Raw genomic sequence first — 26318 nt, 5'->3', positions numbered from 1 at the left:
CATTTATCTTCTTTTGGATCGGTATAATTTCCTCCCATTTTTTTATCTGCTTTCTGAGCCACCTCATTTATCTAAGCTTTCAAAAGCTCATGCAAAACACATAATGCACTTCAGCTACAAAAATCAATGCTTGAGGATGCATTTTCACCAAGATTGCTACGGAAATTCTTCTACTGCTTCTCAGAGGCCTTACTGCAAACATTTTTATTCATGAATAAGAGCCAGAAGAGTTTTACTTATAAACAAAGCTTTCCTCTAATTATCAAATCAAAGAAGAAATGAAATTTGGAAACATATATTCTTTTTTATTTTTGAAGGGGTAGAAATTTATATTAGTTCATGCTTCAAACCCCTCACCTCCCCCAACCACCAAGACAACTGATTGACTTTAATTAAAGACCATTTACCCTGGGAATGGACTGCTTGCTGCAATTTGTACCTAAGAGATGCATTTGCAGGCAAATGAATTGCAGTCCTTAGATTCTGCCCAAATGACAAAAGAAGCGATTATGTTTCCTCGTCACTTCCTTACTCTGAAGAACTCTATTAAGAGAATAATTTGAACTGACTCTCTGCTACGCTGCATTCTAAAGTGTGATCTATTTCAATGCCACCAACATTTTTCCCCCTCTAAAAATGAGTGGTATTTAAGAAAAAATGCCAGCTGGTGCCTACTTGAGGAGGGGCCGCGGGAAACATGAAGGTTGATTTAACTTCCTCGGAGGCCCAGGTGCGTGCAAGTGTGTGTGTGTTTGTGGCCTTGGTCCACAGCCAAGAGCAGACGGGGCCAGTCCTAGACCACAGGAGGAGACATAATCGGATTCACACAATGGTTCTGGACACCTTGTGCTACTTTTCCATTTCCTGGCTGCCCAGTGCTGGAGGGGTCTGGACGCTACTGTCTAACTCCAGAGACACGGAGTTTAAACAGGACTGTTGGCCCTAAGACTTCGCAGTTCATGGAAGGTCTGAAAAGAGGCCTAAGGATCGAGCTGGAGTCCAAACTGTGGGGAGGCCTCTGGTGTGGGGTTAAAACAAACTCCGGAAACACTTCTCCGTGGCCCTGTGATCACCTGCGCACACTGCATTGATTTATATGTCCTGCAGGACTGAGCAGGGGCTAGTGCAACTCCCCAGGGCTCAGATCAGGATCTGGCACGCAGTAGTGCTCAATAAATGCAGAATGAGTGACTGAGTAAAAACCTGTCCTTCAGTTCTGTGCATTTAATCAAATGGAGCTGAGCTCAGCACCAACAGGGACTGGGTACCTGGTCAATTTATCCCAAATCCAGGAAAGGCATGTCTAGCCTTGGTCTAAGAAGATGAGAATTCAGCTTCTTTCTCCCTCACAGATCCATCCATGAGCTATTTGATTTTAGAGATGTTAGAGGGGGGAGGAATCTGATTCAACACCTCTCCCTGTAGCTGTGACTCCAGCCATGTGACTCAGCACCTGTTCCCATCAAGAGATGAGTCTCTCTGCTCACCTCTTGCATCCAGGTTGACCTTTTAACTTGCTCTGGCCAACAGGATGCAGAGGAAGTGGCAGTGGGCCAGTGTGACTATAGGTCTTAAGAGGCTATGTATGCATCCACCAGTTCTTTCAGACCCTGTCTCTTCCATGAGAAGAAGTCCAGGTCCACATGGAGCATGGCTGAGCCCTCCAACCAAAGCCATCCTAGACCAAGGCCCCAGAGATGTACCAGCTGACTGCAGACACATGATGCTCAGCCAAGACCCACAGATTCAAGAAATAATAAATGGTTTTTGTTTTAAGTCAGTTTTAAGTTTCAGGGTGGTTTGTTACACAGCAATAGCTAACTGATATGCTGAGTTCAACATTCCAAACAAGTGGGGAACCTAAGACCCAGAGAAGGAGACACCTTCCCTAAAAGAACATGTCAGTGCAAGAGTCCAAGTACAGAACCACTGACCCAGGGCCCTTCCAACAAGCCCAACACTGATCCTTCTTCAAGAACCCACTGTTTTCCTCCTTACTAAGCCGTCAGTCCCTGGATTCTGAATAAAGGGTAGGACTAGGTACATGAAGATCACTGAGCAGCCATAAAGCAGTATATCCCTACTTGTGACCTCTGAGGTTCTAGGTGTTCCTAGAAAACCAGTGGGTACCCACAAACCATAACCATGTATTTTCATGAAAATGAAACCACAGTAGCCTTTTCTCACTTTGTAAAAAATTATGGAAATCAGTAGGATTTTTAATATGAATAGTCATCTTTATAGGCACTTAGAACAGCACTTGGCACACAGTAAGTGTTCAATAAACGTTAGCTACTACTATTATTAAGTTCTTCTCGCACACATTTTTCTTAAATCTTTGGTGCCTGGTGCCATTTGTCAGCCAGCTGGCGAAATGAATAGTAACAGGCACAGCTAACACTCACCAAGCGCCTGTATGGACCTGGTCCTTCCACACAACAATAAAGTTCATCTTTACAACACATTTTTGAGGTTCCAACCCCATCTTACAGCTGAGGAAACTGAGGCTCAGTGAGATCAGTTCGCCCAAGGTTGACATAGCTGGGAAGCAGAAGAACAGGGTTCCCCCCCACCCATGTCCGTGAATGACAAACCATGGTCATCATCTCTGTTCTACCCAGGGCTCAGCAGAGAGTGGCAGTTGAGTGGACATGCAGGAGTCAGTAAATACATTTCAATGGATTCAACAGGGAATACAGTGTTTCCTCCTACCGGAATGCCTAAAATTATTTCTCTATTTTTTTGAGTCAGGACCTCACCCTGTCACCCTGGCTGGAGTGCAGTGGCACGATCACGGCTCACCGCAGTCTCAGCCTCCTGGGTTCAGGCAATCCTCCCTCCTCAGTCTCCCAAGTAGCTGGAACTACAGGTGCGTACCACCACACCCAGCTAATTTTTTTTTTTATTTTCAGAGACAGGGTCTTGCTATGCTGCCTAGGCTGGTCTCGAACTCCTGGTCTTGAGCAATCCTTCCACCTCGGCCTGCCAAAGTGCTGGAATTGCAAGCATGAGCTGCAGCACCTGGCCTAGAAAGCCTGAAATTAAAAAAGATGGACAATATCAAGTGCTGGTGAGGATGTGGAACAATGGGAACACTCATGTATTCCCCAACCCCCGCCACTCCAGCACCTTGTACCTGAAATGACATCTGCTGTAACCAAGGGTACAGCAGCAACACAGCTGACTCTGATTAATACAGCTCAAGAGTGCTCATGGAGCCCCCGGTGAGAGCATGGGCTTTGGAGCTGAACAGTTAGCATGAACAGGAAATAACCTGTGTGCCCGCCTCCAGAACGCTGGTTTGACCCAGCACTATTACCTTCCACGGGACTTCTTCATTGCTTCTGCACACATTTATTGAGCATCTACTGTATGTCACCACTGAGGGCCTGAAGCTGCTGTTCTGACTGCAAAATAGGGAGGTGGCACTGCTGGACTTTCCTAAACTCACCCATCTTTTTTAATCTTGTTATTGCCTCCACAGACTGCATCTGGTTCTTGAGTGTCCCCTCCGCTTGAGCAGGAAAAGCCATATGCAATCCAATCCATTGAGGACTGTCTTCCATATCTGCCTTTCACTCCTCAAGTAAGAAAACCCCTTCCTGCCTGATGGTCTTCCTCCACCTCCAGCCCTCTGTGGCTTAGTGTCCTGGGGTGACTTTCAGCCCAGCAGGTCTTGGGCTCCAGCAGGGCAGTAGGCATACGCTGCTGATCCCTGCAGATCTGTGGATCCCCAGGACTCCTAGGGCTGGGTTCAGGAAAACACAAGTGCTGAAGACCCAGCTGAACAGAAAAAGTAAGAAATTTACCAGGAACTTTCTCAGATACTTTCCAAGACAGTGGTCTTTAGGTACCAACCTGGGATTAAACCCCCCTGCTGCAAGTACTAAGATCAGTTATGCAGTTGTCCAATATTTTAAAAATTCTTTAATCCTTCTAACCCTAACCCTTCAATGCTGGCCAGAGTTAGGAACCAGTGTCCCCATGTTACAGAGGAGGAAACTGAGATCACCACAAATGAGGTAAATGACTTCCCTAAGATCACACAGGCCTGCTGCCTGATGTTCATTCTGGTTTCTTTACACTGTAGCTTGCTCCTCTCATCAATGAAGCAGGGCTGGGGAGCAGAGAGACAGGGAGACTGGTAATCCAGGGTGCTGGCATAGTGAAGTGCTTCTGTGTTACCTCATGTAACCCTCACCACAGTCAGGTGAGATGGCACCAGACCCCATATACAGATGAGGAAACAGTTCAGGGAAGCTGAGTGATCTGCCCAGCAGACTAATAAATTCGAACCCAGGATTTGAATCTCCACAGCAGCAGGCGGAGACCTACTTTCTAGAGGCAGTTGAAATTTCTTATGGTCCCAGTCTGGTGGATGACAACAAATGAGCAGGACACAGCAGTGCACTGGCTCTTAGAGCAGCTCTCAGGAGGCCAGAGAGACAGGATGGCATTGAGGAATGGGTGCTGGCCTCGCCATGGGCCCAGCTTGAGAGAAATAGGAGCCAGTTAGTAGGCTTGTTTACTAAAAAACATATTAAGTTCTGGGGTCGAAGATGATGAGACTGTCAGTCTGGAAGGAAGAAGGGCTGGCCCAGAACTATGGCTCCAGCTCACTTGTTATCTCAGGCCATGCTCTTGGGTTCTGCCCCAAAACGCCAATTTCATCTGGAGACCTTCACCCACACTTCCGCCATGTTTAGGGGCTGCAAGTTGGTGTCACTGGCCCTGGGACACAGGAAGAATCCAAGTGAGGTACATAGGGTAGCTATCACCAGTTCCTGGGACACGTTTTCCAGCAACCACACTCTAGTCCATGCCAGCTGCATCATCTGAATGCATCGCAGAGAAATGAGCAAACAGCTGCTCCACAACTGCCTGTCAAGACTCCCAAAAGGGTCCAGCCCGGGATCCATCCCAGTCACCCCAGACAGGAACGGAGGCCATGATCCTTGCCTCAGGTGGTCTCCCACACAGTGGCTGACAGAGGCTGGAAGATTCTGCCTTTCTACTCCCGTCCTTGTTTCTCAGAACACCTGCATTTTAACCATTTGCAGCTGTCTTCTGCGTGAGATTACAAGCAACGTGAGGGTGGAGTCTAGGTCTGATTATCTGTGAAACGCTGAATCTAATACACGGATCTCTGTAGGTGGTCAACAATAGCTCAATGAATGAACAAATGAATGAATGAATGGTAAGACCTGTCCAGTGACTGTTCCACTGCACCAGGGACTCAGCTGGTGGTGATGACCGGGATGGCGATGATGACGATAAGGAGGAAAAGGAGAAGCTGTTCAAGGTTACAGCAAAGCCCGGAGCAGAACAGAAGCTGATCTTTCCTGCCTCAGAGACCGCGGCAGCTTTTCCCAGTGGTGTCCACCCTCTAAAAGCCCTCAAATGCATTTTCTCCTCCAGATCAAGTTACTTCAGAGGCAAACCAATTCTCTGGTTAAGTGAAAAGAATACGAGCAGATTATCTATTGATTGCCATCCTCCCTGGGGCTTCATGGATAAAGCCCCCCGACCCGGGCTCTGCACAGCACACTGATGGGCCAAGTGGCCGCCAAATGGGAGGTTCAGGAGTTAGCACTTTGAATGGCCTGATTTCAGCGCCTCGCAAATCTCTGCCTTGTGACGATGGCTTTATATGTTGGCATTTCCGCTCCCTGGATTTTGAAGAATGAGAAATCTGTGGCTGATCACATATTCAGCAACCAAGTGCACTCATTCGAAGACCTAAATTGCAGGAATAACTCATGTGATTAGTTGAATGAAGATGAGGCTGGATCACCAAGCTCAATCTATGGATAAATCGGGACAGGACAACTGGGTCAAGTGAGGGCAGGCCCTCCCCATTCCATCTCTCCTACTGGGCCAAGACACTGCCTCCAAGTCAGCCCAGGTGAGAATCCTACTGCCTCTGCTGCTTGGAGACCCTCTGCCTTATTCTGCCTGTATAAAGGGGACTAGCCACACCCTGTCCCCAAGTTCCATGGCAGAGGCAGGTGGGCCTCTGCCTCGGGTGGTTATCCCCAAACGACAGAGCTACTGACAAAGAGGGTTCTGGTTTCAGCTCTGGGCCACAGCCTTGGTGCCCATAGGTTCTTGCAAAACAGATGGCATACTTCGGGGCTCCAGCCTTACATTTTCCCATTCTGATGACATTCTCACCAAGCAAGTCACCCGCAGCTCCTGTCTAGAATCTGTGTCTCGCTTAGCATCCTTCTCTTCCCAATGCACTCTCTGTAGAGGGCTCAGACTCCCAACTCTCCCCGGAGTGGCTTGCAAAGGTTTCCCCAGCCAGAACCCAGCCTCTACAAAGAACCTGGTCTAGGAAGAGCATGAACCCTACCGGCTCATGCTCACTCGGCCCTGGCTGTAGCCCAGCCCCAGCAGACACGCCCACAACTCTCCTCAGGCGGGTCTCCAGTGGCCACTTCTTCCTGGCCCTAGTTAGTTCTCCAGCAGGTACCTCCCAGGGACTGAGAATCCAGAAGAGGTCTGGCATCTAGGCCATGTAGGAAATACCTTGGGATTATTCAGGCATGGCACAAACACCACCCATACTTCTTTCTTTCTTGTTCTGCAATTATAGGTGTAAGGGGACTCTGGGAGACCAGGCATCAGGACAGCCAATCACAGTGTAAAGAGCCGGAGGAGAAGGAGCTGGGGACAGGCACCGTTATACCATGCAGCAAGAGGCTAAACAGACCTAATCTTGTGCATCAGAAGCTTCTGGGGTCAGATAGCTTGGGCTACCACCCTGGCTCTGCAATTTGCAAACTGTGTGACCCCAGCTAAGGTAACTAACCTCTCTGTGCCTCAGTCTCATCTGAAAAATGTGGATATTTCTGTATAGAATCATGTGTAGGATTCAACAGATAACGTATTTAAGCACTTAGCAGAGTGACACATGGTAAATGCTTGAAAATGTTACCGAGTCCTGTTCTAATAAACCATTAGGACAAGTGTGTAAAGATTTGTAAACTGAATTAGGAAATTTATCTCACCATTGCTTAGAATGTCAAAAAAAAAAAATCAGAAACAGGCCGGGCTCGGTGGCTCAGCCTGTAATCCTGCGCCTTGGGAGGCCGAGGTGAGTGAATTGCCTGAGCCTGCAGGTTCAAGACCCGCCTGGGCAACTTGGCAAGACCTCATCTCTACAATAAATCCAAAAAACTAGCCAGGCGTGGTAGCACGCGCCTGTAGTCCCAGCTACTTGGAAGGCTGAGGCGGAAGGATTGCCAGAGCCCAGCAGGTCGAGGCTGCAGTGGCCGGGAGCAGCCACTGCACTCCAGTCTGGGTGACAGAGTGAGACTCCAACTCAAAAAAAAAATCAGAAATAACCTAAATGTCCAGTAAAAACAATATTCTGTCCATACAGTAGAATACTATGTAACCATCAACTATGACAACACAGGTATTTAGTGTCTGACAACTTGAAAAGATGATCCCAAAATACTGATATGTGAAAAAGCAGGTCAAAAGACCAGATTTATCAAATGATTGTATTTATGTGAAGATTCACATTTATCTTTCATTTTTTGAATACATAGTTGTATCTGTTCATTTCCACTGGGACATATCTGGGGGGGGGGTACTTGGTGGAAGAACTTCACTAACTTTTCTTTCTGGTTCTTATTTGTACTTTCTTATTTCGCTACAATGGGCATGTGCTAGATTTATCATTTTTTTTTTAAGAAAAGAAAAAAGAGATGGAGTAATTTTAAGGGTAGAAAAGGATTTTCACACTCAGATAATTCCAACATGGATAAAGGGGATTTGTTCAAACTTTATCACTCTCCAACTGAGAAGCATGAAGATCGGCAGCCATCAGAGGGAAACTCTCACACATTTAAGGTTTTGTGTCTGAGGAGAGTGGCTTAAAAATGAAAGCATCCCCACCATCCTCTCACATCCTTCTCCATGGCACCATCCTGCAGGAAACCAGCCTTGAAAATCAGCAACAAGCCAGATTAGAAACATGCCTTCCTCCAAGATAATGCTAAGTCAGAGTATCAGGATGAAGGCCAATTTCTATCTTACCTGGCAGGGAGACCCTTCCCGCTGAGATGAGAAAATCTGGGGCACAAATCAGCTCTCTGGAAGGAGAGACATTTTAACAGGATCAGCCGGAGGTCGGGGAAAACTGCAAAGTCTAAACATTCTCCGTGTCATAACTTTGTCAGCTGTGTTGAAGTCGACAAGATGCTTACCCAGCACCTCCAGACATGTGCCAAAGTGAAGTGGTTAAACATGTGAGACATAAAAGCCAGGAGGATTCTCCAGCAAGTGCATGCCCAGCGGCTGTTGCTCGGCCCTGGGCAGACATCCCGCCTGTGCCCCTCTTCTCCCTGCGCTGGGTGCCACATGGCTCCGCTGCCCGGGATGGGGATCTCAGGATGGGAGATGGCTTTGTTTATTCAGTCACCCACTCTCCGCATCTGTACTGTGGGTACTGGACATGGGGGCAGCTGAGGCAGCATCTACCTTCAGGAAGCAATTTCTACTGCAGGGCTCTACTCCAAAGAAAGACAGCAAATCGAATTTACCTCACAAAGGCAACAGACGGACTGGGGGCAGGAAGGAGGAGAAAGGGGCTGGATGGATACTGGATGGAGAGAGGCAGTTCTGCCACTCAGCCTTGGGAGAGATAAATGGAGGGAGCCCAGAACAGCCTGGATCAACAGCTATTGGTCAGGGAAGAGGAACAGAGACAGGATGAAGGTGTGGGGAGTCAGGCACCTGTGGCAGGGGCCTCTGCTAGTGGGCTGGGTGGTGGGACAGGCTGAAGCAGGGAAACTGGGCAGAAAGGCCCTGCCAGTGTCCAAGGAGATGGGCTGCTTATGATCACAAAGCTCCTCAGAGGCTTGTCTTCTCCAAAGCATGCCAAATCCACGCAGGAAGGGTGGCTGACATCCATCCACACATCCAGTCCCTTTCCAACGATGCTCCAGAAACAGTGCGAAGTTACATGGAGAATGTGATACCTGAGAATAGGATTAGCTCCCACGTATCACATGGTGGAGGGCTCCTCCTTCCCAAAATTGCTCTGCCTGCCATTAGCAAATGCCATGCTCATCAAGCATCTGAAGAAAACCCCTGGGCACGCAGGATCCACTTACACTGCACTGGGGTTCTTCAGGCCACCACTGCTCCCCTGCTGAATTGGTGGTCTCCCACACCCGGTGAAACAGGACCCCCACCCAGCTGACAGACTCAGCACCAGAGGGGACAGGCGGCTCACCCTCAGCAAAGCACACCTGTGGTCACCGGGGTGTGGGAGAGGCACTGACCACGTCCAGATCCCAACTTGGCTCTGCTGACTGTGGCTCCTAACCAGGGCCCTGCATCAGAACCTTCCGTGGAGATTCTATTTTTAATGCAGATCTACTGAGCCAGGATTTCTGGAGATGGAACCTGGAAATCTACGTCTGCAAAAGCCCTGCAGGTAATTCTGAGGCTTTCCCTTGGTTAAGAGCACAAATTTGTCCAAACTGCTCATTTCACAGACAGTGAATCCAAATCCCAAGGAAGGGTGGGGAAAGTGATTTGTCCAAGGTCACATAGACAGTCACTGGCACAGCAGGGATGGGAACTACCTCTCCTGTTTCCCTGGACAGCTCTGACAATATCAATGATAAAGATTACAATGATGATGATGACAGTAACTACTATTTATTGGCACTACTCTAAGTCTTTCACAATGTATTAACTAACTGAATTTTCATAACCTCCTATGAGGTAGGACTGTAATTCCTATTTTTCCAGGAGAAGAAACCGAGGCACAGAAAGGTTAATTCATCTGCCTATGATCACACAGGCAGAAAATGGTAAACCAGGCACCCTAGTGCCAGAGCCTGTGTTCCTAACCAGTTGATGTAATGGCTTCAAATCACTAGGATCCTGCCTCTGGGGATTTTGCTTCCTGCTCAGTGAGTGGGTCGAGCTGTGGCCTCTGGGAAGTTTCTGGAGGATGGTCCCTGAGGAGCTGCCCAACTTTGCTCTCTGGAGGAGGATCCATGGCCCTGACTCTCAGAGCCTGGGGGAGCCCAGGGAGTATGTCTCTCCATGGGCTACGGGAAGTGATTTTGTACTTACATTTGAATCTGGGTGAGTTTCCTGTTGTGAATTTCAAGGCCCTTGAGATGAAACCACATCACGCTGCTGGTGGATATATGGACCTTGCCATCAGCTTTGGGCAAGAACAGGAGAGAGGACCATGTGAATGCTCCTGCTCTAAGCAGTCCCACCAGGACACCCTTAGGCATCACCTGGCCCGTGTGGGATTTTATCCTCTTTGGTTTAGGGAAGGTAGCCAACTGTTTTGGCTTTACTCTTAAGGCCTAATACAGGAAGAGGGATGCAAGGGACCAGGGCAAGCAAGGTCACCGGGGAAGGTCACAGCAGCCTCCTCTAAAGCAACAGAACAATGCACAGGTTCTGCTTGGCTCTTATCCCTGGAAACCCCCAAAAGTGCCATCTGGGTCTGGTGCCACGTGCTGTTGTGCAAGGCAGGTTAAACAGGATTCGGTCCTGTCCCCTGGGCAGTTCCCAGTCCCTGAGGCAAAGTAAACAGGGAGCACGGGTGCTGGTGAAGGGCAAGCCTGGCAGTGAACTGTATGCTGCCTCTCATCAGGCAGCAGGCTTGGGCAGGCCACCTCTCTGCTCAGGGTGTCACTTCCATATCACAAGAACAGCTATCCTAAAGACTTACCACAAGCAATAAGTGAAACACAGAGGAGGCACCTGCTTCAGCAGGTGGGCACCCTCAGCTGTGCCCTTCCCGCCCAACACCAATAGAGACAAAGAACGCGGGTCATTTGTGGGTTTATCTACCAATTTTTGTGACAGTGAGAAGAAAGGGATCAGGCTGGGCATGGTGGCTCATGCCTGTAAGCCCAGCACTTTGGAAGGCCAAGGCAGGAGGATTGCTTGAGCCCAGGAATTAGAGACCAGCCTGGGCAATATAGTGAGATCTCAACTCTACAAAAAATTTTTAAAAATAGCCGGACCTGCTATGGTGGCACAAGCCTATAGTCCCAGCACTTTGGGAGGCTGAGGCAGAAGGACTGCCTGAGCCCTGGAGGTTGAGGCTGTGGTGAGTTGTGATTCTGCCACTGCACTCCAGCCTGGGCGACAGAGTGAGACCCCTAACTCAAAAAAACAAAACAAAACAAAAAAGGAAGGTCTCCTTCCCATGGAGCCCAAGCAGGTGCAGGCTGTCAGCCCTCACCGGGGGAAGAAGGCAGGGCCAGGAGCAGGGTTGCAAGGTGACTTCCCTGGGTCCCTGACTCGCTGAAAAAAAAAAGTAAAATGATCTTCTACAACGTGTTGGTAGAAAGATGGATGTAATCCAGGCTGGATTATTATGTTTGCTTTTTTGCTTTTAAAAGAAACTAAAAACATTTGTGTAGGCCCCCTAGGCACTGTACCTAATGAGGACGCCAGCCCTGTGCAGGGTGTCTAAGCAGCGCCTGGCTGGGATCAGAGGATCCTCTTTCCACCAAGTTACATTCCCGGCCCCTTCCACTGCCATCCGTGGTGCCAACACCACCAAGATGGCCTCCTGGGCTTGGCCCGTGATGCCCTCTCACCTGTAACAGAGAGCTCCCTGATGGCTCTCAAGACCTACCACCCAAGAGCCTGCCCACCCCGCCCATACTCCTTTCACAAGCTGCCATCTTTGAGACTCCCCAGTCGTGAGATGTGAGGAACTTATGAAGATGTCTGGAAGTTTCAGGACCTTGACAGGTACTGCTCCTCGGACGCTCACCTTCTCACTTGCAGACATGTTCCTTAGGCAGTCACCATGTCTGCCAGCACAGGTGGTGGCATCTGTCCTCTCCAGAGAGCCCACTGTGTCTGCTCGTTGCCATACCCTCTTCCCCACTGCACGCCCAGCCTGACACATAGGAGGTCCTCAGCACAAAGTTGTGGAAATGAACCAAAGCTTAAGAAATCACTCAGACTCTTCATGTTGCCATGCCCTGCCAGTGACTGTTGCGAAACCATCTCCAGATGCATTTCTGGGCAACTGCTATTTCAGGAAGAGCGCTATCTGGGGAGACGCCCTGCCTGCTGGAAGGAAGGAGCAGGCGAGGGCCTTGGCCACAGCAGCTCCCTCTTCTCATCCTAATCATTTGCATGGCCATCGGAAGGATTAGATAACAGCGATTATCCCCACATGGCCTATTCCCAGAATTCAAAGTTATTGGGGGAGAAAATGCAATTGTGCTTTATTCAGTCATTAAAAATGAAAACAAAAACAAAAATAAAAAAAACAAGGGCAGTGGATTTTAAACTGCCTTTCAGACTTGATGGAAAAAAAAACAAACTTGAGTATTAGCTGAAATTGTGCTGACAACACACTTCCGGGTCTCTTTGTCCTCCTCCAGGCTCTCTTTTCAGAATTTTTCAACAATTCCTATTGATCCCTGCATGGTTCTCATGCCGACCGTTTATGCTTGGGAGAACAGCCGTCTGCAGAGCTTAGAAACCAATCCACCCGCCTCAGAGGCCCCCAGCGGTAGCAGGAAGTGAAGCCCTGGCTCCCACTTTCCAAAGATGTGGCTGCGGCTCAGTCCCCACTCCCTGTGGGGTCACCATGACCTGCAAAAGTCTCCATCTCTGACCCTACTGCCCCTTGGCTGTATCAGGTGTTCATTAGTCATAGTGAAGCACACCTAGGAGTGGCCCAAACACCTGCTGTTTTGGGACCTAGAAGTAACCTGAGAGGCCATATTCCAGAAGCCCACACTGTATGGGGAACAACAGGCCTCGCCCAAGTCAGAGCAGACTGATGGCTGGAAAGCAACCAGAAGGCAGGTCTCCTGGCTCTTGGGACTGGAGTAGGGAGGATCACCAGGAGTTGCATTCACGGGACCCCATTTATATGCCAGCACTGCTCACAGATGATCTCTTACCATGCAGTCACCCACTCCAGCTGCACTGAACACCTTTTAGACCCCAAGATGCCAAGGTCTTGATGCATTTCCCCTCTAGGCCTCTGCACACCTGTTTCTGTGCTGTGATCCAGTTCTCCTGCTTCCAATCTTATTGTAGAGGCTAGCACCCCCACGAAGCTCATCCCTCCAAGGAGTCAGGAGCCCTTCATGTGAGCCTGTGTCTTCAATGAAACTATGAGTTCATGCATTCATCTCCTCACTAGCTGGGAGGTCTGTGGGGAATCTCTATTGCTCCCTGAGGCTTGTCTTGTGTCTAGAACAGTGCCTGGCACACCGCAGGCACAGGATAACCATCAACAGATAAAGGAATGGTCTCATGTGATCCCAACAACAATCCTGTGAGGAGGTATTATCATCCCCATTCTACAGGAGAGAAAACTGAGGCTCAGAAAGGAAACGTGATTCCTGCCCGGTGAGTTAGTGATGGAGCCAGGGTATGGAGAACCCAAGTCTGCTGACTCTCAGGTCAATAGCTTCTCCATTAATAACCGTTTCCTGGTACAGTCTCCAAACTGGACAAGTTCTACTACATGCCATCTTATGCCTGTCATGTCAGAGCTAGGTGGAATCGGGAGTAGAGAGGCCACCCCATGGCACTGGGAGTGCTGGGGGGAGGAGGGCTGGTGAAGGAAGACTTTGCTGACTGCTCCTTCTGCTGCAGGAAACACTTGTTGCAGCTGGTGTGTGTGCCCCAACTCACCCCTAAGCCAAGGAAGGAAGAGCAGGGACCCCCGTCAAGACCAAGGCTGAGAAGGCAGTACAGGGCAGCTCTGAGGAGCATAGGCCAGGAAGCTGGGACTTGGAATATGCAGGACTTGACTAAGAGAGAGGCAGCCACTTTGGGAGGCTGAGGCGAGAGGACTGCCTGAGACCATGGGTTCGAGACCAGCCTGGGCAATTTGGCAAGACCTCATCTCTACAATAAATCAAAAAATTAGCTGGGTGTGGTAGCGTGCACCCGTAGTTCCGGTTCCTTGGAAGGATGAGGTAGAAGGATCATCTGAGCCCAGCGGGTCGATGCTGGGGTGGCCATGAGCATGCTACTGCACTCTAGCCTGGGCAATGGAGTGAGACTCCAACTCAAAAAACAATAGAGGGAGGCAGCATTCAGCAGGAGGCCAAAGCTCAGCATACTGACGAAAGCAGGCACTGGCAAGGAAGATGGAACAACTGGAATTCTCACACCGCGGGAAGGACTACCAACTGGTCGAGTCATTTTGGAAAACCAGCAGCATCCAACTAAAGCTGCCCACACCAATACAGGATGACCCAGCAATTTGAATCCTGGGCGCATCCCAATATAAATGACTGCTTATTTCCACCAAAACATATGCACAAAAGTGACCATAACTCTTAAAACACCCCTGGTGGGGATGTAAAGTGGTATTGCCTCCATGGAAAACAGTCCAGCAGTTCCTCAAAAGGTTACACAGAGGGCTACCAGATGACCCAGCAATTTCATTCTTAGGCATGCACCCAAAAGAAGTGAAAACCTATGTCTACACAAAAGCTTACCCATGAACATTCATGCCAGCATTGCTCATGATAGCAGAGAAAAGTAGAAACAATCCAAATGTCTATCAACTGCTGAATGGACAAATAAAATGTAGAATATTCATACAATGGAGTATTATTCTGCAATTCTGAATAATCACATTTGGAATGAAGTACTGACACATGCTACAATGTGGATGGACCTTGGGACATTATGCCCAGTCAAAGAAGTCAGTGACAAAGGACCAGATATTGTATAATACCATCTACATGAAGTGTTCAGAACAGGCAAATCTGTATAGAAACAGAAAGTAGAATAGGGGTTGCCTAGGGCTGGGAAGGTGGGGGGAGGATAGGGAAGAAGCAGGGAGTATCTGCTAATGAGTACAGGGTTTTGTCTGGGAATGGTATAAATGTTCTAAAATTGATTGTGATGGTGGCTGCAAAACTCTGTGAATATACTAAGCACCACTAAATTGTAAACAAACAAACAGAAAGTGTTTATAGCAGATTCACTCATAATTACCAAATACTAGAAACAAAAGCGTCCAGGAACAGAATGGGTAGATAACCTTGAAAAACAATAAACTGCTGCTCCTGATGTAACAACAAGAGAAAAAAGCAAACCACAACAGAGCACACACAATACATGAAATTTTAAAGCAAACAAACTAATCTGTGGTGACAAAAGTGAGAAACTTGGTGATCCTTGGGGGGCTACTGAATGGGAGTAGCCTGAGGGAACCTTCCAGGGTAAGGGAAATGCTCTCTATCTTGACTTGCATGGTGGCTACATAGGTGTATCCATACGTAAAATTTATTGGGCTGTACACTTAAGATTTGTGCATTTTACTGTGTGTACGTCATAAGATACACCTCAATTTTTATTTATTTGTTTGTTTGTTTTTTGAGTTGGAGTCTCACTCTGTCTCCCAGGCTGGAGTGCAGTGGCATACTCACAGCCCACAGCCTTGACCTGCTGGGCTCAGGCGATCCTTCTGTCTCAGCCTATCCTTCCACCTTAGCCTTCCAAGTAGCTGGAACCACAGGTGCACACCACTATGCATGGCTACTTTTTTGATTTATTGTAGAGACGAGGTCTTGCCAAGTTGCCCAGGTAGGTCTCGAACTCCTGGACTCAGGCAATCCTCTCACCTTCACTTCCCAAAGGACTGGGATCATACGTAAGAGCTCCTGTGCTGGGCCACACCTCAATTTTTAAAAATTTTTTTAAAAAAGAGAGAGGTTCAAGTTAGAAGACTAGGGTTCAAATCCTGGCTGTCAGGCCTCAGGTGGCCCCTGCCCTTCTCAGGACCTGCCTCCCCAACCTCAGGCCCTGAACTACATGGCTACAAAGGATCCTGTGGGCCCTAACAAACTGAGGTTCTGAGAACCCGCACACCTATTTGTCACAGAGTTTGCTGGGAAACTTGGCAAATGCTTGCCATCAATGCGATGAGAAGAAAGGGAGGCTGGTTGCTGTAGGCTCAGCCTTGTTTCCAAGGAAGGAAAGGTCTTTGGAAAGTGGGCGGAACACGCTGCCACCAGGAGGGAATGTCAATTTCAGTGTGAATCATCTTATACATCCCCAGCAACTCGCTCTGGGAATAGACACCCTGACTCACTCCTCCTCTCCTGACGGGAATAAGACTTGTTGCTAAAATTTCAAATTCCAAGAGGACCTGCAATGGCCCAAATACACTCTCAGAAAAAAATTTTTTTTTTTTAAAAGGAAGGAATCAACCTAGTTACCCACCAGCAATCACAGAACCTTGGGCAGAGAGAGCCCAAAACCCTTTGTACTGACCCCTTTGTAGAGACGAGGCCGAAAGAGACACTGGCTCACAGGACTGCCGGCGCCACGGCTGGACACAGCTTCAAGGCTCCTGGTTGTCTTTTTACAACAACCTGCTACTATATTTCCTAGAGAAATAAATTATGCTCTGTGCTGGTGGAAGGTCTTTTAAAGAAAAAGAAAATGGCCAAGATGCATCTTAATTAGAAACTGCTTGGCAAAAACAATCTTTGAGGGAGAAGAGTACAGAGCATGGAGCCCCGTGTGGTCAGTCAGCAGTGGGAGAGCAGGACAAGGTGCCTGTGAACTTAGAGATGAATGCTTGGCTTTGATGACCACCCAGTGGGATGTGGCACATGTTCTGGTCATGAGAGGGTGGCTGAGGAATCGTGCATGTGTCATTCTAGGTCACCGAGGGGCCATGGCAACTGTCTAGCAACTGCAGGTTTTCTGCCTGTCCTTCAACATGGGGGTTAATATTTCCATTCAGTTATCTAAGCCATTTCCTCTGACTTTTACAGCCTCTGGCCTCCGGACAGAGCATGCAGGGCACCCAAAACATGTGACTGCCAGGAAGGTTTGCTTGCTGCCCTGAAGCCTGACCCTTCTTAGCCAAGGAATTGCAACATCACCACTTGCAAAGCTGATGACAGCTCTTTTTCAAAACAAACTCAAAGCCTGGGTCAGGAATGTGCGCCACAGCCTGCCAGAATCAGTGAGCAACACAGCCTGACACTGATTTTCCAGGAACTGTGGCATTTTTTTTTCCAGAAAAAAACTCCAAAAAACAAAACCTATAAAGTGGTTATGGTATTTTCAGTTAGATACGTCAAAATGCTCTATTATGCAACCAAAAGGAAGATGAGAAAGGCATTGTACATGCAGAGAAGAAAAAAATCTAATGTTTGGTGAGGATTTATTGTGTGCCAACTCCACCCCCCAACAATTTCACAGGTGAGTAAACCGAGCTTCAGAGACGTTTGTGAATTGCCCAATTTCACTCAGCTGGTAAATGCTGGGGATGGGATTTGAACCCAGGCCATATCTCCGAAGGCAAAGCTGCTACCTCCCAGAAACAAACTCAGAGTAGGCAACATGGAGAGGCACGGAAAACTGGGGAAGCAGGTGGTTTTCACAAACCATCTATTTGGCAAAGTCTGCAGTTCCCAGGGCAGCCACACTGGTGGAGTAACTCTCACCCCCACAAAAAACCTCAGCAAGAATGGGGCGTGTGTGTGTGTGTGTGTGTGTGTGTGTAAAGGGGAGTGTGAACAGTCTGCAGAAGGCACTACTAAGTCACATGCCAAAAAGCAATTGTAAAAATGACATCTTGGGGTCTGGATTTATTCCCTCTTCAACATCATATTGCTCCGTTTACAAGGCAAAGATGATTTTTCTCTCTGCCAAGGCCGAACATTCCCAGCCTGTGATCTGAAAATCATGCTGTGTTCATTTTGCCTCTTAACTCACCAAGGCCATAAATCATCCCTCGAAACGGGGATCTGGTTGGCAGTTATATCGGGGATTCGCAAGCCAGAGCCGAAATCCAATTTGGGGCTCTTGCGGTCATCCTGGGCCGGCTCGGAGCAGGGGCACATTGCTTTTGGCCACGCAAGCACCTCCAACCTTTGCACAGAAGATGTCTGAGAATCTGGTCTGCTGACTAAGCGGGACTGCTGCTCTTACAGGGTCTGTATGCTGATTCCAAGTGCACTTTGTGACAGGAGGTCGAGGCAGCTGAAGGGGATGAATAGAGCACAGCAAGACCCAGCCCTTCCCAGCCAAATCCAGGCTGAAGGGCATGCAGGAAAGTAGGGCAGGCAGAGTCTACAGCAGGCAATCCATTCCTTCTGCATGGTTCTCGAGAGCCTACCGAAGGCTGGGCACTGTTTTTTTCCTTAGCCTGTAATTAGTCTCATTATTACTGTAACGACAGCAGTTAACGTTTCATGGATTTGCATGGGCAGGTGCCATACCAGGTGTTTTACACTCATCAACTTTACTGAATCCTTACAACTGCTGGCCAGAGTAGGTATTATCCCCATGGTACAGATGGGGAAACTGAGGTGTAGAGAGGCTAAGAAACCTGCCCAAGGTCCTATGACCAGAAAGTGGCAGAGCCAGGATCAAATTCAAGCTGGTCTGGTTCTCAAATCCATGCACCTCTCAGTCCATCACACTGACAGCCAATGCAAGTACAGTTGACCCTTGAACAATATGGGCTTCAGCTGCATGCTTCCTCTTATGCCTGGATTTTCTTCTGCTTCTGCCACCTCTGGGACAGCAAAACCAACCCCTCCTCTTCCACCTTCTCCTCAGAGTATTCAATGTGAAGACAGAAGATGGAGACCTTTACAATGGTCCATTTTCACTTAATGTATAGTAAATATATTTTCTCTTTCTTAGGATTTTCTTAGTAACATTTTCTTTTCTCTAGCTTGCTTTACTGCAATACAGTATATAATACAAACAACATAGAAAATATGTGTTAATCGACTGTTTATGTTGTTAGTAAGCTATTAAGTAGTTAAGGTTTTGGGAAATCAAAAGTCATACTCAGTTATACTCAGACCCCTGCATTGTTCAAGGGTCAACGGTAGGTGTTTTCAGGTCATTGAGATAAAAGACTAAAGGGATAAAAGATTTTTCTCTGGTGGAAGAGGGAAATCGCAGTCTTTTGTCTGAGCTTTGAATACTCTGCTGGTGTCCAATAAATAATGATGCCTGTGGGTTCGAGACCCGCCTGGGCAGCGAGACCTCATCTCTACAATAAATCAAAAATCAGCCGGGCGTGGTAGTGCGCGCCTGTAGTTCTGGCTACTTGGAAGGCTGAGGCGGAAGGATTGCTGGAGCCCAGCAGGTCGAGACTGCGGTGGCCGGGAGCGGCCACTGCACTCCAGTCTGGGCAACAGAGTGAGACTCCAACTCAAAAAAATAAAAAATAAAAAAAATAATGCCTGGAGTCGGGAGGCTGCAGACCCTGGCCACGAGTCACAGGCCTTCCCTGGAAGTAGGGTGGAAGATGCTATACCCCAGCCCTGAGACCATGCCTTGGTCCCACTCCGTTCTCTATGGCCACTGTGTGTGGTTTATAGTGCATACCAGGAATGAAGGCACTGCAAGACCTAAAACTTGCCAAGTCTAATCTCCTTATCTGTGAAATGGGGATAAGATGGGTAATTTAGATCTTACAAGGTCTGTGAGGTGAACACAAGAGAACACAACTACAGTGCCTGGCAAGATGTGTATTCAGGGATTGGGTGGGCCTTGGGGCCCAAAATCACACACCTCTAAGAGATAGCTTGCTCCTTCTAAAGCTCCGAGGATTGCTAGTTGCTGGTGGTGTCCTGGCCATGATGGCAGGCCGTGTGTTTTGACAACCTAACCTTGGACAATCTGGCTGATCTCAGAGTGGGTGGTGCAAATAGCACTGGGCTAGGCCTCAGACCACCAGAGTTCCAGTCCCAGTCCTACAGTTAACATGTTGCATTACATTAGGCAAGTTCTTCCCCTCTCTGAGCCTCAGTTTCCCCACCTCTAAAATGAGGGGGTGGGACTCGTCATCAAATGGTCCTTCCACTGACAACATCCCACAACTCTGTACCCTGTGACAGTTTCCCACTGCCAAGGAAGGATGATGTGTCCAGGGATTGTACTGCTTGTTAGAAAGATGAGTGTTGATGAAGTACTTCCAAGGTTGGCCGCTGACACCAAGTGTGAGGTGTCGCTCACCACTGCCCAGAAACACTTCTGTCAACAGGAGGCTGATTTATTCCAAAGCCTTGAATCCTAGCCTTCCCCTGCCTCTTCCCTATAAAAAGCTCCCGTGTAAACTGCTTAAATGAAGGGGTAAGAGATACACAGCCCACCGGTGGGCTGGCACCCAAGATTTCTGCCATGGATGTTTGAGGGCCAGGGGAGCAGGGCAGGAGGGATCAGGGCTGGGAAAGCCCTACAGCCCTCACATGGGTTCCTCAGTGCAGGGGACTTGGGCATGCCCCAGTCAAAATGGGAGCACATGCTGTTCTAAGGGCCTTACCTCATCCTCATTGCAGCTGACGCCTGATGAATGCTTCCTACGTGCCAGGCATGAGTATAAGCACTTTACACATACTAACTCATCTAATTCTCAAAACAATCCTATGAAGGGGTACTATTATTGTCCCCACTTTATAGATGGAGAAACTGAGGCCCAGAGAGGTTAAGAAACTTGGCCAAGGTCTCACAGCTAGTAAGCAGCAGAGCAGCTCGCAAATATGAATCATCTAGTCCCAGATTCATGCTCTTCAGCTAGCATTCCCCCAACACTTGCCCCTTTCACAGGTGAGGAGGCTGGGCCTCAGTGTATGAGCCCCTGTACGGCTGGTTCCTTCCCTCACCCATCCTTGCTCTTCCATGCACTCTTCAAGCTGCAAACATACCTCTGTGACTTAACAGCAATAAGACCGCCTGGCTCAGGGTTGGGCCCTTTGCCCATCTCCTCTCTAATCATCACCACAGGCCAGGGAGGCAAGGTCCCTGCCTCAGTCCATAACCTGAGGCCTCATGGGATACACCCAGGTCATCTAGATCCAAAGGCCATGCTCCTTCTGCCACCCCGCCAGACACTAACTGTCCCATCTGGCCACCTCTCAGAGGAGAGGAGGGAGGCAGAAGTCTGCCTTGGCCTGAGCCACCAGGTGAGAAGTGGGCTGTTTCCTGTCTGCTGGCTGCCACTGGGGCTTTGGAAGTGCCTTCTGACAGGGCCTGCTGAGCTGGATGTGGATAGAAAGGAAGCTGCTTGACACTGAACTGCTCAGGACACAGAAATGGGCTTCAGAGAAGTCTCACCCAGAGGTTTTGTCCTTAGAGTAAGAATATTCTTGGGGAGGGGCAAGTGGGCGGCCCGGAGGGGGGATTCACTCTGGGGGGATGCAGCAAAGGGAGACACACTCGGGCAGCTGCCAGCAGTCACTGTAGCCCCTGTAAACCTCAGCAAAGCAAGGCACCAGTGCGACCCCATCACCCCTCCCCACTGCAGCCCTGCAGGCCCACATCCACCCAAGCACCGGGAGGTGGGGGGCTGCTCAGGGTCTCCCTGTATATCCAACTCAGCCAGGCATGGCAGGATGGGCACCTGCCACTGACTACCCGAGAGTCCTGTGTCTGCAGGCTCAGCCTACAGGGAGGTCATCAATGACAGCAGCGGCCAGAGTTCAGAAATAAGGCAACCAACAGCCCCTATGGGTCCAGAAAAGGCATCGGGTGGTGTGGCAAGTTGCTTAGTTTGGGCCAGTCCATCTCCTGCTATCCTTTTTTTTTTTTTTTTGGAGGCTGGAGTGCAGTGGCATGATCACGGCTCACTGCAGCCTTGACTTCCTGTGCTCAGGTGATCCTTCTGTCTCGGCCTTTCCAATAGCTGGGACTATAGGTACATGCCACTGTACCCAGTTAATTTAAGTTTTTTTTTTTTTTTGTAGAGATGAGTCTCACTATGTTACCTGGGCGGATCTCAAACTCCTGGGCTCAAGTGATCCTCTCACGTTGGCCTCCTGAAGTGCTGGGATTACGGGCATGAGCCACTGCACCCAGCTTTTTGCTTTTTGTTCTGCTATCTTTGGGAATAAGCTCAGAGTCCTACATGGGTCCACTCCCAACTAGAACCTCTCCCAGGCTCCTAGAATGTCCCTCACCATTCAATCTCTGGGTATATTTCCATAAGCCTCTATATCCTAAGATCCGTCTGTAGTAACAATGATCATAGCTACCAATTAACAGGTTCTACTGTTAGGCAGGCTCTAGGCTGGGGTCTGATGTCACCACTAGCTCCACTTTCCAGAAAAACTCAGTCTCAGAGAGAAATGATACACCAAGGGTCACACGACCAGGAAGTGGTAAAATCCACATTTGAACCTAGGTCTGTTGGGCTCTAGAAACACGAACCTCCAGCCAATAAGGACTATTCATGTCATTGCTTGTGATCACCTCTACTTGTCCTTCTCTCTGAAAACACCTAGACAGACCCAGAGAGGCTCTAGGGAAGGGCTGCCAGTGCATGACTTGGCAGGATTACTGGCACTGTCACCTCTGTGTCCCGGCAGTCAGCGCTGGGCACGGGCACCCAGCAAGCACTTGCTGACTGAAAGAGTAAGTACACCAAGCCCAGCTCTCCCTGCCTGGCCCTGGTCCCCACATGCCCTCCTTCCTAGGAGCTGCCACCCACTGCAGCTCATCTGGGGCTGCCTCACGGCCAGGACCACCACAGGTGCCAGGTGACAGAACTCCTGCTGGGAGACAGACAACCCAGGGCACTTCAGAGCCCGCCAGAGGCTCACTGGGGCAACTGCCAACCTCATTTATTACAACAGAAACCGTAAAAATCACTCATACATTCATGGCCCTTTGCTTATTCATACACACATTTATAACCTCACAGCAGTCCCAGTAGGCAGGAGGAACGAACAGGGGCCCAGAAAGGTTAAGTGACTTGGGCTTGGCCACACAGCTCCGGAAAGAATGAGGACCTGCTCCCAGACCTCTAACTTTAGGCCCAGGTGCCTTCCACCATTCCAGGTGGCCCACACTCTACCAGGCTTGGTGACTGAAGAGGGGCCAGAGGGCTGAGGTTTAAATCCCAGTCCCTGAGGAATTTTATAAAATGGAACTCGGTTTAGCCCAGTCCCTCCCAGAAGTGTTTCCCATGATGGTCTGAGCAATAGCTATGCCCACGCTGCGCAATTTCAGAAATCAACAACTTCCCCTGGCCCCTCCAACACTATTTGCAAACTATTTAGAGAGAAGGAGGGAGAAGCTTTCTCTATCACACCTCTGTTTATACAAGTAGCAAAAGCTCCAGCAACTTGGAGGAGATTGTACCAGCAGCCTTTCCCAGGGTGTGTGGAGGATGCTTGGGAGAGGTCTTTGTTCTCGGTGGGTCAGGCAGCCACGCCCCCAACAGGAATCAACACATTTCACATCTGGGGTTAAAGAAATGTCTCTCTTCCTCCTCCCATCTGGCTCAGGAGTTCCTCTCTAGAAATCTATCCTGAGACAAAATTTTATACACAAAGGTCGTAACTCCTATATTATTTTTAATAGTGAAAATTTGGAACAATGTTGGTCCAACATTAGCAGAATGGTTAAGTGAATTAACCGTAAAATCATTGAAACCACTGAAAACTTTTTTTATGAAAAAATTTAGATGACTTAGGGAAACAGGATAGAACATGAAGCCAAAAAAAAACAGGAAAAGACATAAAATTGTATATAAAAGAGGAGGAAAAAGCATATGGAAGAAAATATTGACAGGAAATAAGTGAAGATGCCAATAAAGGCTGCATCTACATGGCAGAACAAGTTATTTTTTGTCTAACTTGCACTTTTTTGATACTTTCCTATTTTCCCCCATACTCCTAGGATAATCAAATAAACAAACAAACAAGCAATTAAATAAATAAAACAAAGCAACCCCGACCCGCATGCCACCTCCACCAAGGGGAGTGAATCATCTGAACAGCCAGGAAGGGTCTGACGTCTACTGGTGAGGAGGAGGAAGGCACAGACCCTGTCACCTTCCCCATAACACGAACACTTCTGACAGGGACATACACGTTGGGGCCGTTTCTTATAAATTTGTCTATAAGATTTTCCTGGGAATTTCTGTCTCAGACTTGTTCTTTGGTTCCTGTCTCTCAGGGAAGATGGAGTCCAGGCTGTCCCCAGCGTCTCCTCACATGAAAGCTGTGGGGGATAGCGGTTGACAATTTGGATGGGTGCTACTGTTGGAATCTGAGGCCATGCCCACAAGAAGGCACCTTGCAGGCTCTCTGAGATGCACAGAGGCTCCCGAGATTCTGGATTAGGTGAATCCCAAGGATGGGTGAGGGCAAAGATCTCAGCAAGCTAGAATACAAGACAAAATACAGCAAGCTGCCAAGCAGCAGCAGCTACCCCTAATGTGCAGCTGTTCTGCTTGTCCACCGAGTAGCTTGTATCCCCACATTTCTAGATGGGCTCATGCTATGTTGCCCAGGCTGGACTTGAACTCCTGGTCTCAGGCGATCCTTCTGCCTCAGCCTCCCAAGTAGCTGAGACCACAGGGGCCACCATGCCCAGCCCCACCACACCTCTACAGGCACATAGGATATGTGCTGGGTTCTCTGTGGAAACACCCAAGACCATTTGACAGGCACACTCTGGAGCAGCAGATTTAAACTCAGTCCTCTGTGTCCTTCAGGCCTCCAGACCACCAAGGAAACAGATCTCCATCCCTTACCATGCCTATTCACATTTCCAAGGTCTCCACTTTAAAAAATCAATGATTAGGATAGACAGAGGAGTCCATAAGGTTAGGGAGAAGCATGTGGGTTTCTCTCCAGTCCAGGAGGGGTCAGAAGCCTGAAGAGCCTGGAAAAGAAATAGACATGGAGGCCCCAGGTCCGGGGGAATATGGACACAACTCGGGAGGTGAAAATGCCACTCGGCCGCCGGGGGGCACGGGTCTCCTGACATCACAGTGGCTGGAATTGACTCACCAAACATGGTGCCCTCGTAGCCATCCTTGGTCAGTGGGCGGAGCTCGTTCTTCCCCATCGCGTAGCGCCTGTAGCTCTGCCAGGCAAACTGCATCATCTACAGGAAAAGCAGGGCGAAGTCAGGGCGACAGCTCCACAGTGTGGCCTGGGGTTTGGCATCATACATGCCCGCAGCTCTGTCACCCGGCATGGGGATGAGCTCTTGGCGAACTATGTCTGCCCCTCGGAGCACCACACCAGCGCCCAGCTCCACAGCATGGACTGCTGCCCGGCTCCACCCTTAGCAACAGGCCTTTAGACCACATCTAAAAAATAATCTTCCAAATTGAAAGTGCCTTCCTCTCCCCATAATTTTATTTGCACAATTACAACTGCCAGGAGAGCCGCTCTCCTTGGATAGCTCCATGTGTCCAGAGTCTACCCAGAGAGTTCCCAGAGAAGACACCAAAAGCACTAACTATATTCCAACCATCTTTCAGGCCAAAGTGAAAAATCACCTCTTACATGAAGCCTCCCCTGTTTTGCTTTGGCCTAATCTAACGCCCTAGAGGGAAGGAAGCCAATGCTCGCTGAGTGAGTGCCTGTTATAATCTAATAGAACAATTCCCTAGGCCAGGTATTGTCAACTCCACTTTATAGGTAAGGAGACAGGTCACAGAGGTAAGGTCACTTGCCCAAGCTTACCCAGCGAGTCAGTGAGGGAACTGAGCCTATTCCCTCAGGCTTCCCAGTCAGGTCTATTGCCAAAGCCTCTGTTGTATCCCCTGAAGTCATCGCATGAGTCTCTTTGAACTCCTTTGCCCTACCTTGGAGGTCCCAGACTCCCCAGCATCCCAGTTGGCTTCTATTTGTTGTTCCCCTGGCTCCGGAACGTAAGCTCCTTGAGGTCAGAAACTATACTTGTCTTGCCTCAGTTTCCCCCACGGCACCCAGCCAGGGCTTAGCTTCAATGTGTGTCTGTGGAGAGACTAAGGGAGGAAGCCAGCCCCCCTGGGACCTCCAGGGTAGGACAGAGGAGTTCAAAGAGACTCATGTGATGACTTCAGGGACTCCCTCACTGGTATGTGCGTGAGCTCTTACTGAGGGAAGGCAATCACGTCCACCCTCAGGATCATCGTGCCAGCCCCCTGCTCCTCCCCAGCTGCCCTCAGACCTGGAAATGAGGGAGATACAAGGCGACAACCCGCCCCCACCCTGCCCCTTGTCCTTCAGGTCTCCCTCATTTGCCTTTGCAGTGCACCCATTGTGCCTTTGTGTGAGGCTGCAGAAGGAGCACAGCACAGCAGTGTTCTGGGGAGACTGGTGGAGCAGGAGATGAGCCAGGGCCTGCCATCGAAAGATGGTGGGTGGGGAAGTAGCCTGATGTGCTGGAAAGAACTCAGGCTTCGAGAGCGGGAAATCTGGGCTCTATCCTACCTCCGCTGCTATCTGTGACTCTGACATGAAAGCAAATGTCTCTGAGTCCCTGCTCCTTACCTGAGGCCTACAATACATATCAAGGCCTGCCTTGCCACAGTCCTAAAAGGTCCGAAGGAAGGGCATAAT

The 26318-nt window shown here is 49.1% G+C and overlaps 1 protein-coding gene across 1 annotated transcript in view; it reads right to left on the bottom strand.

Moving 5' to 3' along the window:
* Nucleotides 1–26318, bottom strand: part of MAN1C1 (mannosidase alpha class 1C member 1) — a 146635-nt gene that overhangs the window by 63104 nt on the left and 57213 nt on the right. Inside the window, exon 2 of the mRNA XM_008073072.1 lies at nucleotides 24774–24870. Within this exon, the coding sequence (XP_008071263.1) occupies nucleotides 24774–24870 (97 nt within the window). The remainder of the gene's footprint in view (nucleotides 1–24773; nucleotides 24871–26318) is intronic.

The sequence above is a fragment of the Carlito syrichta genome, unplaced genomic scaffold (assembly GCF_000164805.1).
Source record: "Carlito syrichta isolate Samal-C Ts95f unplaced genomic scaffold, Tarsius_syrichta-2.0.1 Scaffold315639, whole genome shotgun sequence".
NCBI lineage: Eukaryota > Metazoa > Chordata > Mammalia > Primates > Tarsiidae > Carlito > Carlito syrichta.
This window is presented reverse-complemented; position numbering and strand designations above follow the sequence as displayed.